Genomic DNA, 13,745 nt, shown 5'->3' on the forward strand with positions numbered 1-13,745 from the left:
AAGGGAGTAAGGTCTGTGTTAATACTGTAATAGTTCAATTCCATTTTAATTACCACTTTTTGTACAGTTTTAACCCATACTGTGCTCTCAGACTGAGAGGTGCTTTGAGTCCCAGTCTTGGGAGGGAAAAGCAGGATACCAATATAATAACAATTGGGCCTCAGTTTATCCATACGGAAAATGGGGCCAGGTCTTGTATCATTATTGTGCCTCGTTCCTTAAGAGCTGAGGCAGATTATCTGATGCGGTTGAGTGGAGCAGTGGTTAGGGATCCCACATCCCTAGGAGGCTGAATTAAACATTTGCTCTGGGGAGTAAGGCAAAAGGCCCCTTATTATTTGTCCTGTGAGGGAGAAAAGGCGCGCAGGGCGTGGGCGGAGGGCCCCTGAGGGAGGCCGAGGGGATGCCCTTCGGCAGGCGGGGATGGCTGGCGCCTGAGGCGGCGAGCCTTTCCCTCCCGCGCTGCGGACGGAGCCATTGCCTCTGCCTCCACTGACTGCCGCAGCCGTTTCAGCCTCGCAAGAGCAGCACATCCCGCCTCAGCCCCCGCATTTTTATATTTGCGCGCCCTTTCCATCCCCGGTGACGTGTCTCCCGCCGCGTCCAATCGGGAGCCGCTTCTGGTCAGGACAATGGAAGGCGCTCCTCCAATCGGAGGGGCGCCTGCCTCGGCGGCGGCCAATCAGAACACGCCTGTGTTGAGAGTAATGTTACCAGCGCCGAGAAGAGTGTGAGCAGGCTGTGCGTATCGATCCCTCGCTCTCCCTCACAGCCATTGCGGTGCATTGGGCTCCATAGGAAGAAGGCTCGGGCGGCAGCGGCGGCGGCGGGCGAGGGCCATCGGCGAGTGTTGCGTTGGGTGTTGTGTGTGGAAGGGAGCCCCCCGGCACGCGGTGAGTATGATGCGCCGAATAAGCTGCGGAGGGAGGAGGGAGGGGAAAAAGAGCTCTGTCTCCGAAGAAACACGCTTTAAAAAGCGGGGAAACAGTTGACACGCGTCTATGCACGCTTCACACAATGCCTTCGACACGGGTCAAGAGGAATTAAAATACATATATAGATTAAGCATTATACATAACCATATATATATATATATATATATATTCCTGTTAACGGAGGTGTTTGGAGCCGAAGTGAGGCGTGTTCCTTCGTCGTGTGAACGGGGGCTCCGTGTGGAAACGCGTGTCAATAAGCGGAGGGAGAGGGTCTGGGGTGGGAATAAGCCGCTTAAAGAGCGCGGCGGCGGCGGCGGCGAGGGAAGGAAGGAAGGGAAGGGGGAGTGTGTGGGATAAAAGGCGGGGGTGGTGTGAAGGGCCCCTGCTAGGATCGGGGTTTATCCCGGGAGTACCCCGGTCTCCCTCTTCCCCTTCTCCTGGGCGTTGTTGGCCTCGGCGGGCGATAAATCACCTCGGGAGGCTGCGCTTTGGCTGGAACATGGCTGACTGTAGAGCCGTGTGGAGAGAGAGAGAGAGAGAGAGGAAAGGCAGCAGCGCAGACCAGGCAGAAAACAAGGAGGAGGAGGAGGAGGAGGACGGAGGCGCCCTCGCTCTCTCTCTCTCTCTCTCTCTCTCTGCCGCCAGGGGGCGCCCGTGAGGGGCCTCTCCGACTCAGGCGCCTTGCCTTCTCTCTCCTCTTTCATCTCTCCGTCTCTCTCTCAGGCCACCGCTTAAAAGCCCCAGCCGTTCTGTGCCCACGGCTCAGCGAAGGCCCTCCGCTTCTTCAGCCCAATAACATCTTGCTTTCAGTTACAGATATTAATTTAATTTATACACACACACACATATATATATATACACTACTCAAATAACATCTTGTTTAATTTATATATATGCACACACACACAAATATATATTAACATTATATATATATTTCAGTCAAATATCTTTTTGAATTTATATATATATATATATATATATATATATACACACATTTATATTATGTATATATATATATATATATTCAGTCGAATATTTTTAATATATATATATATATATATACACATAATGTAAATGTGTGTGTGTGTATATATATATATATTAAAATATATATAAATTAAAGATGTTATTGACAGAAATATATACATATACACACAAAATAATATAAATATATATGTGTGAAATTAAATTAGCATATATAAATTAAAAAGATGTTTGAAAAATATACACACAATGATATATATATTTCATATAAATTAAAAAGATGGTATTTGACTATACAGTATATATATATCTACATACAATAATATATGTATGTATGTGTGTATATATATATATATATTACAAAAATGTTATTTGACTGAAATGTATGTATATATATATATATACACACACAAATATGCGTGTGTGTATATATATATAAATTAAATTAATATATATAAATTTAAAAAGGTGTTATTTGAATAGATACACACACAATAATATAAATAATGTGTGTATATACATTATATATATATATATAATTTATATTATTATTATTATTGGGGGGGGTAATAGATATGAAATAGTGGGTGGCTTTTTAATTAAAAGGCAGCACGAGGCGCCTCCTCCTCCTGCTCCTGTAATGGCTGAAGGGCTTTGAGAGAGAGAGAGAGAGAACGGTTTCTGAGGGGAGGAGGGTGCGCGCGCAGCCAACGGACGCTCGCTCGCTCTCTTTCTCTCTCTCTGTCTCGCGCGCGCGCTCTCAAGCAAAAAAAAGGGAAGGAAGGAGCCATATTCTCTTGAGCTGCAGCAGCAGCAGCAGCAGCAGCCATTCTGTGAAGCGCTTGGGAGCCCAGTCTACAAAATGGGGAGAGAGCTTAGGCTGCTTCTTTCCTTAGAGGCTGAAAAGCGAGGTCCCACACAGACCTCACAGCCCATTTCCTCTCGCCATTCAGGCCACAAAATGGAAGGAGGATTAGGAGGAGAGCAGCCTTCTTTTCGACCTCCTTTAAGGCGGAAGACGCTGCCATTGTAGAAAGAGCTCAAATAGGCACACATACATACGTTGAAGCCCCTCTCGAGCTGCATTTGTTATTATCACCCTGGTAGAGGAAGAAGCCACCTTGGAAAGGAGAGCCTTTTGCCATAAGGAGCTTATAGTGCAGCTGCTACATAGAGGAGGATGTTAACAATTGCCTCAAGGCTTAATAATAAGAACAACACAGTTGGATGTTTGACCCTCACAAAACTTGGTTGTCAAAGGAGGGGGGGTTCAGTTAAATGACACAATTTAAAATATCATTTATTATTGTTGTTTTGGGGGAATAGAGATAGGCAGTGGCTTTTTCTCTAGAAAGTGTCCATAATTAATATAGATAAAGGGGCACCTTAGACTCTGACTGAAAGAAAGAAATGGGCAGCATGAGCTTTTGTAGACTTCATTCTACTTCCTCAGGTGCATTTTAAAATGCATCTGAAGAAGTAGACTGAAGTCTACAAAAGTATATGCTGCCCATTTCTTTCTTTCAGTGAGTCTCAGTGGGGCTACAAGATCTCTACATATTGATCTCTATTGATTTTACAGACAAACACGGCTATATCTTTGAATTCTAATATAGATAAAATTCACAATAGCCTGTGGCCAAAACATTTACTATGCTTGTGAATATATATATATATATATATATATATATTTAAAGTTCAGTTTTTAAAAAAGGACTTAGGCGTAGAGGGATATTAGTTCTGACAGGACGTTTAAAGTGAAATCACATGAGTCACGGATTTTTAGTTAGTTGCTTACAAGTAAAATACATCAGTGTAAAAGTGTGTTTTAAGCCTACAAGTCCCTCAGTTTCTTTTTATTATTCTTTCATCACTACATATCCCTGTTAATCCTGAGAATTAACCCCTTCACTGACACCGGCTTCCACTGTAGGCTTTTTAAAAGAGTTGTTTGCTTGGCAGAAACTTTAGACCAGACATGTTTAGTCAGAAAGTACAACTCCCCCCCCCCCCCATGCCAAACTGATAGGAAATTCTGCTTTCTGTGGCAATACCAGCTAGAAGTGTCCACATTTCCCTGGCGTTGTGCAATGGAAAGGAGAGGAGGCCTTTCGTAGGCAGTCATGAGGAAGCTTGGAGAAAAACAATGTTTACCTGTCAAAAGAGAAGACCTCAGTACAGATATGAAAAAAGAGCCTTTGTAATGGAGAGTACTGTACTTAATCTGATGAATTAAGAACCTAAGAACCTCTCTTCCAAATCACGCCAAAGTCTCATCTGATCCAAAGAGGCTGACCAGCTGCTCTATACAAGACATGAAAGCAACTGCTCTTTCCTGTGGTTACTCTCCAGTAACTGTTACTGAGAAGCAAGCTGCCTGCAGCCTCAGAAGACAGCATATAGCCATAATGATTGGAAGCCAGGGATAGCATTATCCTTCATTAATTGCTTAATCATCTTCTGAAGACATCATACTGAAACTCCATGTGTTCTGTTAAAATGTCAGAGAGGAAGGCAGACTCCTACTTTTCTGACACTATTTACTTCAATAAACTTTTGTCGTGCCTCTCTCAACCTGTATCTTTTCTGTTTAATTTATATCACACCTATCATCCAGCATGGGACCCAAGGCATACTAACAAGCCATAGGCATACGTCCAAAACACACTGCAGAAAGAATCCAGTTTGAGGCTGCTTTGACTTCCCTGTTAGGGAATCCAGGGAATTGTAGTTTTGTGAGACATTTAGCCTCCAGAGAGCTGTAGTGCCACAATAAAGTACAGGTCCCAGTATTCCCTAGCAATGAGCCAGGGCAGTTAAAGTGGTCTCAAATTGGATTATTTCTTCAGTGAGTTTTGGACCTTAGTAACTTTTCCTCATAGAAGTTGGTCCAGCTACTATCGTTAGGGTGTCCTTTTTTTGCCCTTTACCAGCTCTATAGTAGCTTGTCCAAGATATGGCAACCAGAATTGTATACAGTAATCCAAGGATGGTTGCACTGTTGCATTGTATTAATGTATTAAAATGCTGGCAGCTTTGTTTTTTATTCTTTAATGAACTTCTACTATGGATTTTGCCATTTTCACAATAACTACACATCAGTTCAATATTTTCTTCGAGCTACGGCTTCAAGATCCCTTTCCTGGTCAGTCGCAGCCAGTACACACCCAGTTAGTATGTGTGCGAAATTGGGATTTCTTGTGCCAGTGTACATCCTTTAATATTTACTTCCATGGAACTGCTGTTGCCCTTTCATTGTCAGTCCAATTTGGAGAGAGCAATCCTCTTTTGCTTGTGTGACTCTGAATAATTTGATGTTTACAAACTTGGATCACTTGTAATTCCACACCATTTGTGAACAAGTTGAAAAAAATGTCCCAATAGAGATCCTTGAGGTCCTATACTGCTATTAATGCAAGACCTGACCACATATTCATACTCTATTTTCTGTTCTTTTCAACCAGTTACAGATCCATAAGATAACTCATTATTATGAGTGCTACATTTATTTACACAGGAGTCTTCAGTAGGGTGCTTTATGCAACCCTTTTTCAAATACCAAACATGAAGTGTATTGGACATGTTCATAAGTTTAGAAGGGAGTTAGGTCAGGGTTGGTAGACATGGCCTCTGCTGCAGAAATTTCCCCCCACAACCAGTTTAACATCCCACTCCCTGCAGCATGGTTTGAATTGGCACAAGGAAACTGTTTTGTGTTAATATGTGTACTGTAAGATAGTCAATGACTATGCTCTTTGCATTCACATTTTCCTTCTCCTCCACCAGAAATCTAGAACATGAGCTTAATGCAAATACATTCGCACAAATCAGTTCTTGGAGAGCTAATGTGTCATAAAAAGTCAGTCCACATTGAAAACTGCTCTGGAAATGTTTTGAGTCTGCCCTTAATCTGCAAAAAGTGCTTAGACTGTTCAGAAGTTGTTTTATTGTATGTACTTTTGTAGGTAGCAGCTTGTTTCATCAGATGATGAAGTAGGCTGTTGCACATGAACATGAATATAAATGCTTTTTTTAAAGACCGGTGCACTTGAAAGGATATTGTATACCCTGAATAAGGAAGCTGTTGCCCTTGGCATAATTTAATGCTGGGTTCAGTGGAGAACCTTGTGGGACAAAATGAAAGAAGTGAGGTGGATGGGGCATTTCAAGAAGGGAAGCTCACCAGGTGATCACTTTAGACCTCTTGCAATAGGTCTACCTGTTCCCTGGTAGCCTATTAGAGAAAGAAGAGGTGAACCTACTCTCTTTTTGGATTTAGCTTTGATCCATTTTCACTGTTGACAGGAAAAAAGACTCCTCTTGCTCTCTAGAGCCCCAAGCGCATGCACAGTGTCAGTGGCAGTCACTAGTAGGAGAGGCTTTCCCATGCTGAACAGGTGGTTGATACTGGCTCAAATAAATTGGTTGACATCCTTGTGCATAAGCTATTGCTGCTATGCATTGGGAGCTTTGAGTTGGAGTCATCAACTAAGGAGTGTGTGTTGGAACATAGTTTACAGGGGGGGATAGGAATAATAATAATAATTTGTTTTATTTATATACCGCTATTCCAAAGATCATAGCGGTGAACAGCAAGTAAGCTAATTAGCAGGTATGCTAATTTGCCCCCAACAGTCTGGGTACTCATTTTAGCGACCTCGGAAGGATGCAAGCCTGAGTCGAGCTTGGGCCCTTTTGCTGGTCTTGAACTCGCAACCTTGTGGTTTCGAGTGAATGGCTGCAGTACAGGCATTTAACCACTGCGCCACCAGGGCTCCTGGAAGAAAAGGATTCACTCATTTTAGTGCTTCCCCCCTGCTGATAATAATTTAAAATATTTTTATCAGTGGTATATTATTAGGTATGTGCAGGTATTACAGAATTGTATGGGTTTTCTAGGTGTATATACACTTGTCCCTCCATGTTCACTGGGGGTAGGTGCCCAGGACCTCTGTGAATGTGTAAAAACTACAAATAACATAAATACTGTGTTTTTACCTGAGAGAAAATATCTCTAGGAATCTCTAGGTCCTCCAATGCAACTCTTTGGTCAACCTCTGCTAGACATTACCCCAGAATTGTACTGGAGGAGCTACATATAGCAAGTGAAGTGTTTGCTCTAGGTCCTTCAGTACAACTTTTGATTAAAATTGACCATATAATTGCGCTGGAGAACCTAGGTATTCCTAGAGAAAACATATTGATACAATCCGTTAATAATCAAAGGCGCAAAATTCAAAGCCACAAATATGGAGGGACGAGTGTATAAATAAAGTTTGTCATCAGAGAAATTATTTTTGTTCTTTATCCAGTAACACTAAGGCGCTATCATCACATGAACTTTAAAACATCCCAAACCTCCCAGGCTGCAGCCGGGACGCAAGATGGAGGCAGGAATTATCACATGCTTAATCGCCATCAGCCTGGGTCCCAGCTTTGCTCCGCCAGCACTTTTTAGAAGCCAGAAAACTTCCGACTTTGAAAAGATGCTGGCGGATCGTGGTTGGGACCCGGCTTGGACCTGGGCTGATGGCGGGTGATTAGGCGGTGATTTAGCATACAATAATCTCCGCCTCCATCCCATGTCCTGGCTCCAGCCCAGGAGGCTTGAGACCGTTTTAAAGTTCACGCAATAAGCTCCTAAACCAGTGATGGCGAACCTATGGCACATGTGCCAGAAGTGGCACTCAGAGCCCTCTCTGTGGGCACATGTGCCATCGTCCCAGCACAGAGTTTGCCAGTGTTTGCTACTAGAAAGCCAGAGGGACATGGCACTTTGCAATAAATAAGTGTGTTCTGGGTTGCAGTTTGGGCACTCGGCCTTGAAAAGGTTCACCATCACTGTCCTAAACTAATTTCTACCTAGTTTTTATTTTTATAGTACAGACTGTTTGAGGTTTGCTCCAGCATCAGAAAAAAAAATCAGCAAGTCTGTAGTAGTAAAATTCCTGAAAGTGGAAATTGTGATGATAGCCCATTTACCTTCACATATGTGGGTGATATTAATAATGATGGGCTTCAATCCTGTGTGAAAACGCTGTTTGCAAAACAGGACTTCCTCATCCTTTCTTCTTCCCACAAATATTCCAGAGGGTCCAGTCTTCCAGATGATATTTTGGAAAGACTGTTCGGGGGGGGGGGGGGGGATTTGTTTCATTGATGGGTTTCATTGGATTTTTCTCCTTGGTAGTAAATTATTGGAAAACCCAACGCTCTTTTGAATTTTGCCTTCTGATTTTAGGCCTGTACTAACATTTAAAATAATCAGATATTATCAAGCTTCCTATTTCATACAAGTTTCCATTTTATGTTGTACACTTATTTGGTTGCCTAAGACAAGTCATGGGTAGGAATCATGCTGAAAAGCTGATTTTGTAGACCACAGGCTTCCCCTTGCTCCCATTTTTTTCTTTCATTGAAATATGAGAATTGTTACTTCTGGAGAATTGTAGTTCTTCACCTTGCTGCAGAAAAGTGTACCATCCGCCTTCTTGCAATAATATCTTTTGAAGGCGTTGAAATTAGAAGTTTTTGGAACAGGAAGCAACATTTTTGCCTCTTCCATCTTCTTGTGGTGGCACTGGTGCAGCTTCTGGGGGGTTCTGGGACTTAGACGCTTGCCCACCCTTGGCCTATATAGTTGTCCATGGAGGTAGGTAAAACCTGTTACAGAAAAAGGTTAAGAATGGTCCAAAACATATTGCAGAAATAATGAGTTTGGGACTATTTTTATTGCCCTGGCTCAATGCTAGGGAATTCTGGAAACTGTAGTTTTGTGAGATATTTAGCCTTCAATGTCAGCCTGGTGCTACAATAAACTACAATTCCCAGAATTTCCTAGCACTGCACCAAGGCAGTTAAAGTGGTCTCAACATGGATTATTTCTGCAGTGTGTTTTGGACCAATGTCAGCTTGACCATTCTTAATCATTTTAAATAATTTGAATCATTTGAAATAATGATCTACCATACACTTTAGAAACTCAAGTGAATTCTCAATGATTTCTACTTGTTCTTCCAGGAATCATCAAAAATGGGCAAAGGTGATCCTAAAAAGCCAAGAGGTAAAATGTCCTCATATGCCTACTTTGTGCAAACTTGTCGGGAAGAACACAAGAAGAAACATCCAGATGCTTCAGTGAACTTTTCAGAGTTCTCAAAAAAATGCTCAGAAAGGTGGAAGGTAAGGACTTTGTTTTTTAAAACAATACATGTCCAGATAAATGGGATTTTCAAATAGTTCCTTGATTGAAGAGTAGAAAATATCTTTGGTAATAAGATATACAGTGGTCCCTCCAATTTGCAGCATTGACTTGTGTGGATTTGATTATTCGCTGATTTGATTAATTTGCTCTCTAGGAATCTCTAGGTCATCCAGAGAAATTCTGCTGGACGTTGACCATAGAGTTGCACTGGATGACCTAAAGATTCCTAGAGAAAACACTTCTCTAGATATTTGTAGGTCCTGAAACATGATTCTATGGTCAAATTCTGGCAGAGATTGACTACAGTTCTGCTGGAGGACCTAGAAATTCCTAGAGAGGTGTTCTCTCAGGTTACGAGGGCATTGTTTATTTATTTGTGGTTCCCCCGCCCCCCACTTTCATAGGGGCCCTGTGCCCCTAACTCCAGCGAATGTGGAGGGACAAGTGTACAATTGCAGACCACAGTTGGGTGTCATGTCAGATTGAGGGTACATACTGAATTGTTTCTTTCAGACTATGTCTGCTAAGGAGAAAGGAAAGTTTGAAGATATGGCACGAGCTGACAAGGTTCGTTATGAAAGAGAAATGAAAACTTACATACCACCAAAAGGCGAGTCAAAAAAGAAGTTCAAGGACCCAAATGCACCAAAGAGACCTCCGTGAGTAGTTTTATACTTGGCATGTGTCATAAAGCAGCATTGTACTGATAATGCATCCAGAAGAGTACTAGTCGAATAGCAGTTAGTCACTGAGTTGTATTTTACTTTTATCAATCTATTTTGTTATAGAGTGGTTTGGGAATAGTACTAAAAACTCCAAACCTGCTGTGCATAGTGAAGTAGTTTAACTTTTTCTATTCTTAAACTTCGTAATTTAATTTTCAGTTCAGCATTTTTCTTGTTCTGCTCTGAGTATCGTCCAAAAATCAAAGGAGAACATCCTGGTCTTTCTATTGGGGATGTTGCAAAGAAACTTGGAGAGATGTGGAATAATACTCCTGCAGATGATAAGCAGCCCTTTGAAAAAAAGGCAGCTAAACTGAAAGAGAAGTATGAAAAGGTAATTTGAATATCTATTTTTTTATTTCAGATATTTGCTGTGACACTGTTTATTGAAAAGATGTAGTTGTAATAGTCAGTCATAATACATCACTGAGGTTGGTCTGAATAAATCAAATGTAGGTACTAATAATGTGCTATTAATACTGTCACATATAATTAGGTATACTGTGGAATAACAGTCTTAATAGTGATAGCTTCATCTTGTAGCCTGTGGGGAGACTAGTTTTAGAGGGTTGTGAAATATGATTGGACAATTTTTTTTCAGTGAAAGCATATAATAGAAAATAGTCAGAATTTCATGTCAGTATCTTCAATATATTTGTCCTAATATCTAGGCTTAAAATAAACTGTACATGTGCAAAACTGACTGGATCTGTCTCTGATAAAATACATGGAAACAGGGGCAAAGAAAGGGCTGGGTAACTGCTTAATATTTGAAAGGAACAACCATTGAATTTGCATGACATTTATATTTCTGGTGGTGATTTTGAATTTTGGTATACCTAAGAATTAAGAGAGAGAAAGAACATATACAAGAGAGTGTGTATGAAACCACCTTTAGTTGAGGATTAGCTCAACAAAAGAGTTGTGGTGTGCACATCCTACTCATCCAACCATCTGATATTGAGAAAACTTTAAGTTTACCAGCAAACAACATGAGTTGCAGCTTTCTGTCCAGAGCAGGTTTCCTTTGCATTGTATTGTGTGACAGCATCTAAGATGTCCATGAAAATATTTGTTCACTTAAGACAGTGGTCCTCAAACTGTCCCCTTTATTTTGGACTTCAGCTCCCAGAAGCCTCAGCCATGTTGGCCAATAGTCTGAGATTCTGGGAGGTGAAGTCCAAAATCCCTTAAAGAGCAGTTTGGGGACCACTGACTGAAGAGGTATATTAAAAAAAATTGCTTCAAACCCATGGCTATTGTGAACAGTCATGACAAAACTACTGTAACTGGGGGGCGAAATAGATGGGTGAAAAGGGGTGACTTACAGCTGCCCCTTTTAGGCTGGATTGGGGCGGATAACCCCTAAGATGGCCAAAATGGGCTGTTTCGGCCTTGGGATTGTTTTTTAAAATGTATTTAATAAATTTTGAGCTTTGGTTTATTGAATGTTACATGCAGTTGAAAAAGAAAGACATACTGCATGCTGAAGGTGGCACTGTCTACTTTTTAACTGAAATTGATGAAATATATTAATAGGCAATTGGACAGAATTCTTTAACTTGTAATATAGACTATCTTCTGAGCAAATTATAGATTGTGAATTGTAATTTTGTCACAATGTGCACTGAGTAGATTTAGTTGAAGGAGTCACTCCATTGTAGAAGGGATATACATTACAATTGTTCTGATTTTTTTTCTTTCCAAGGATATTGCTGCATATAGGGCTAAAGGGAAGCCTGAAGTAGCCAAAAAATTAGCTCCAAAGCCTGAGAAAAGCAAGAAAAAGGAGGAAGAGGATGAGGATGAAGAGGAGGACGAAGAGGAGGAAGAAGATGAGGAGGAAGAAGATGAGGAGGAAGAAGAAGATGATGAATAAGTCTCCTTTCTAGATTTTTTTGGTCTATAAAAGCATTTAACCCCCCTGTACACAACTCACTCCTTTTAAAGAGAAACAAAACCAAGGTTGTGTAAGATTTGTTTTTAAACTGTACAGTGTCTTTTTTTCCTTTTTTTTTCTTCTTCTTTTTGTATAGTTAATACACTACCAAATGCGTCTTTTGGTAGACCTGTCCTTTAGTGGTATCTCAGTGGCCACTAACCTTGCCTAGTACAGTATGGGGGTTGTAAATTGGCATGGAAGTTTATGGAGATTTCCTGTTGGTGCACAGCACAAATTAGTTATACATGCGGATGTAGTTCATTACTCATCTTCAGTTGTCTGCATCATAAAAATAGTAGTTGTTCTGTTTAACTGAATACCACTCTGGAATTGCAATGAAAAAGAAAAAAAAGTTGTAGCTGTTGACATTCTGATTGCTTCTAAGTTAAATACATTTTTTTTAAAAAAAAAATAGTATCGCTGTCCTTTTAATAGATGCCCTTGTAAAGACAATATTTTTCCTCTTTTTTTCCTGGAAAGTTCATTTTTATGCCCTTTTGGAATCACATCATAATTACAGATAACCTGATGTGAGAGCTTTGATCTGTATGCCCTACATAATCATGATAGGGCAGGAAATAAAATCTATCCAGGAATATGCACTGCAGGGCTTTTTCTAGTAACAGGTCACAATAAAATAACAAAACACCTGTTCTTAGCTAATCTATATTTGCTCAGTTTTTATTACATACGATGTTCTATGGGGGTTGTGTAAATTTACCAGTTTGGGAGATACGAGAGATGTAGACTTCAGTGGCATGGATACTTCTAGGGAGGACATAACATCATATGAGTATCCTTGTAGGTCTAGGTAAAGTGTATATTCTCATTCTGATTTGTGAGGAAATTACCTGTATGACTTCATTGGTAATGAAAGTTGTATTTGCAAATATCTGAATGCAGAGGTGAGTGTACCTTACCTAAGTAGGTAATGTTAAATGCTAAATTACTGTAATCCTTTAAGGATACTATGACAAGTGATATTTGTGGGTTTTATACCAAGAACTCTCCTGGTACTAAAAATCCCACATGAAAAGATTTTACTTTGCTGATGTTTTTTATGAGTGGTACTCTTGCTTGATCTGTATAAATCTTCGTTTTCATATATACTAGTTTTTGCCCATTTTCAACATTTTACATTGTCTCAAATTAAGATGGGATAAGACATATCATTCTATTATTCTTATGATGCATTCTTGATGTTTGCCCATTTTGTAAGTTAAAAATAAGGGGAAAGTACTTTCCTCCCGCGTTTAGGTGTGAGATGTAATGTGCTGTTCTAATGACCTCTGATTTGATAAAATATAGGTTGCTTTGAAAACCAAAGTTAAAGTTTTTAGTAAAGTATTCAGTAAAATGCAGGCAGTTGACTATTACATTTTCCTGCAAACTAATTTGGGGATTGATTGGCAATTCTGTAGTTATAAAATGATGGTTCTCAAATGCCAGTGTTTAAAGATAGGATTCTTGTAATTTTACACGCATTTTTTTGATGGAGTATTGTTTTGTTATACATTTTTGACTTTTAAGATTCTTACTTCAATTTTGCATTTGTTTATGTATAACCTCAGGAGAATACTGAACATCTGATTTCCTGGTTAATACTAATAAAATAATAATTACAGAGGTTTTATATTTTAGTTAAATGCGTTTACTTCAAACGTGTGTTCTTTTTTTTTTTTTTAATGACTGTGACAGGTATGGATCTTAAAGTAGATCACAAGAAGAGTTTCTTATCTCATTTGCACTTCTCCATGGATGGAGTAAGGGATCTCTGTTGAACAAAGTGTGATTGAGCATGAAAACTACTGGAGTGAAGGGAGAGATAGGAAATGACTTCTGTTAACATTCTGGAGAGGCTAGTCCTGGGTGTCTCTTCAGAAATAGGTTCAGTTGAATTCAGTGAAGCTTACTCCTGGAGGGGGGGGATGTCCAATACTCTGCTGTGTCTTTTC

At 40.2% G+C, this 13,745-nt stretch overlaps 1 protein-coding gene across 1 annotated transcript; it reads left to right on the forward strand.

Annotated features, from left to right (window-relative positions):
• The first annotated feature begins 817 nt into the window (after window positions 1–817).
• On the forward strand, window positions 818–13,423 carry HMGB1 (high mobility group box 1). Its single transcript, XM_089512549.1, has 5 exons — window positions 818–893; window positions 8,940–9,101; window positions 9,637–9,782; window positions 10,008–10,182; window positions 11,557–13,423. The coding sequence occupies exons 2-5, from the start codon at window positions 8,952–8,954 to the stop codon at window positions 11,725–11,727; spliced, it is 642 nt and encodes a 213-aa protein (XP_089368675.1). The 5' UTR covers window positions 818–893; window positions 8,940–8,951; the 3' UTR covers window positions 11,728–13,423.
• Window positions 13,424–13,745: the final 322 nt, after the last annotated feature.

Source organism: Sceloporus occidentalis, unplaced genomic scaffold (genome assembly GCF_023333645.1).
Source record: "Sceloporus occidentalis isolate IW3139 unplaced genomic scaffold, rSceOcc1.0.p SCAF_2, whole genome shotgun sequence".
In the NCBI taxonomy this organism is placed as follows: Eukaryota; Metazoa; Chordata; class Lepidosauria; order Squamata; family Phrynosomatidae; genus Sceloporus; species Sceloporus occidentalis.

Coding starts and splice junctions, on each gene's coding strand:
- HMGB1 (XM_089512549.1), top strand. CDS start 8,952: ATGGGCAAAGGTGATCCTAAAAAGCCAAGAGGTAAAATGTCCTCATAT. Junction 9,102..9,636: donor AATGCTCAGAAAGGTGGAAG/GTAAGGACTTTG, acceptor TGTTTCTTTCAG/ACTATGTCTGCTAAGGAGAA. Junction 9,783..10,007: donor AATGCACCAAAGAGACCTCC/GTGAGTAGTTTT, acceptor TTTAATTTTCAG/TTCAGCATTTTTCTTGTTCT.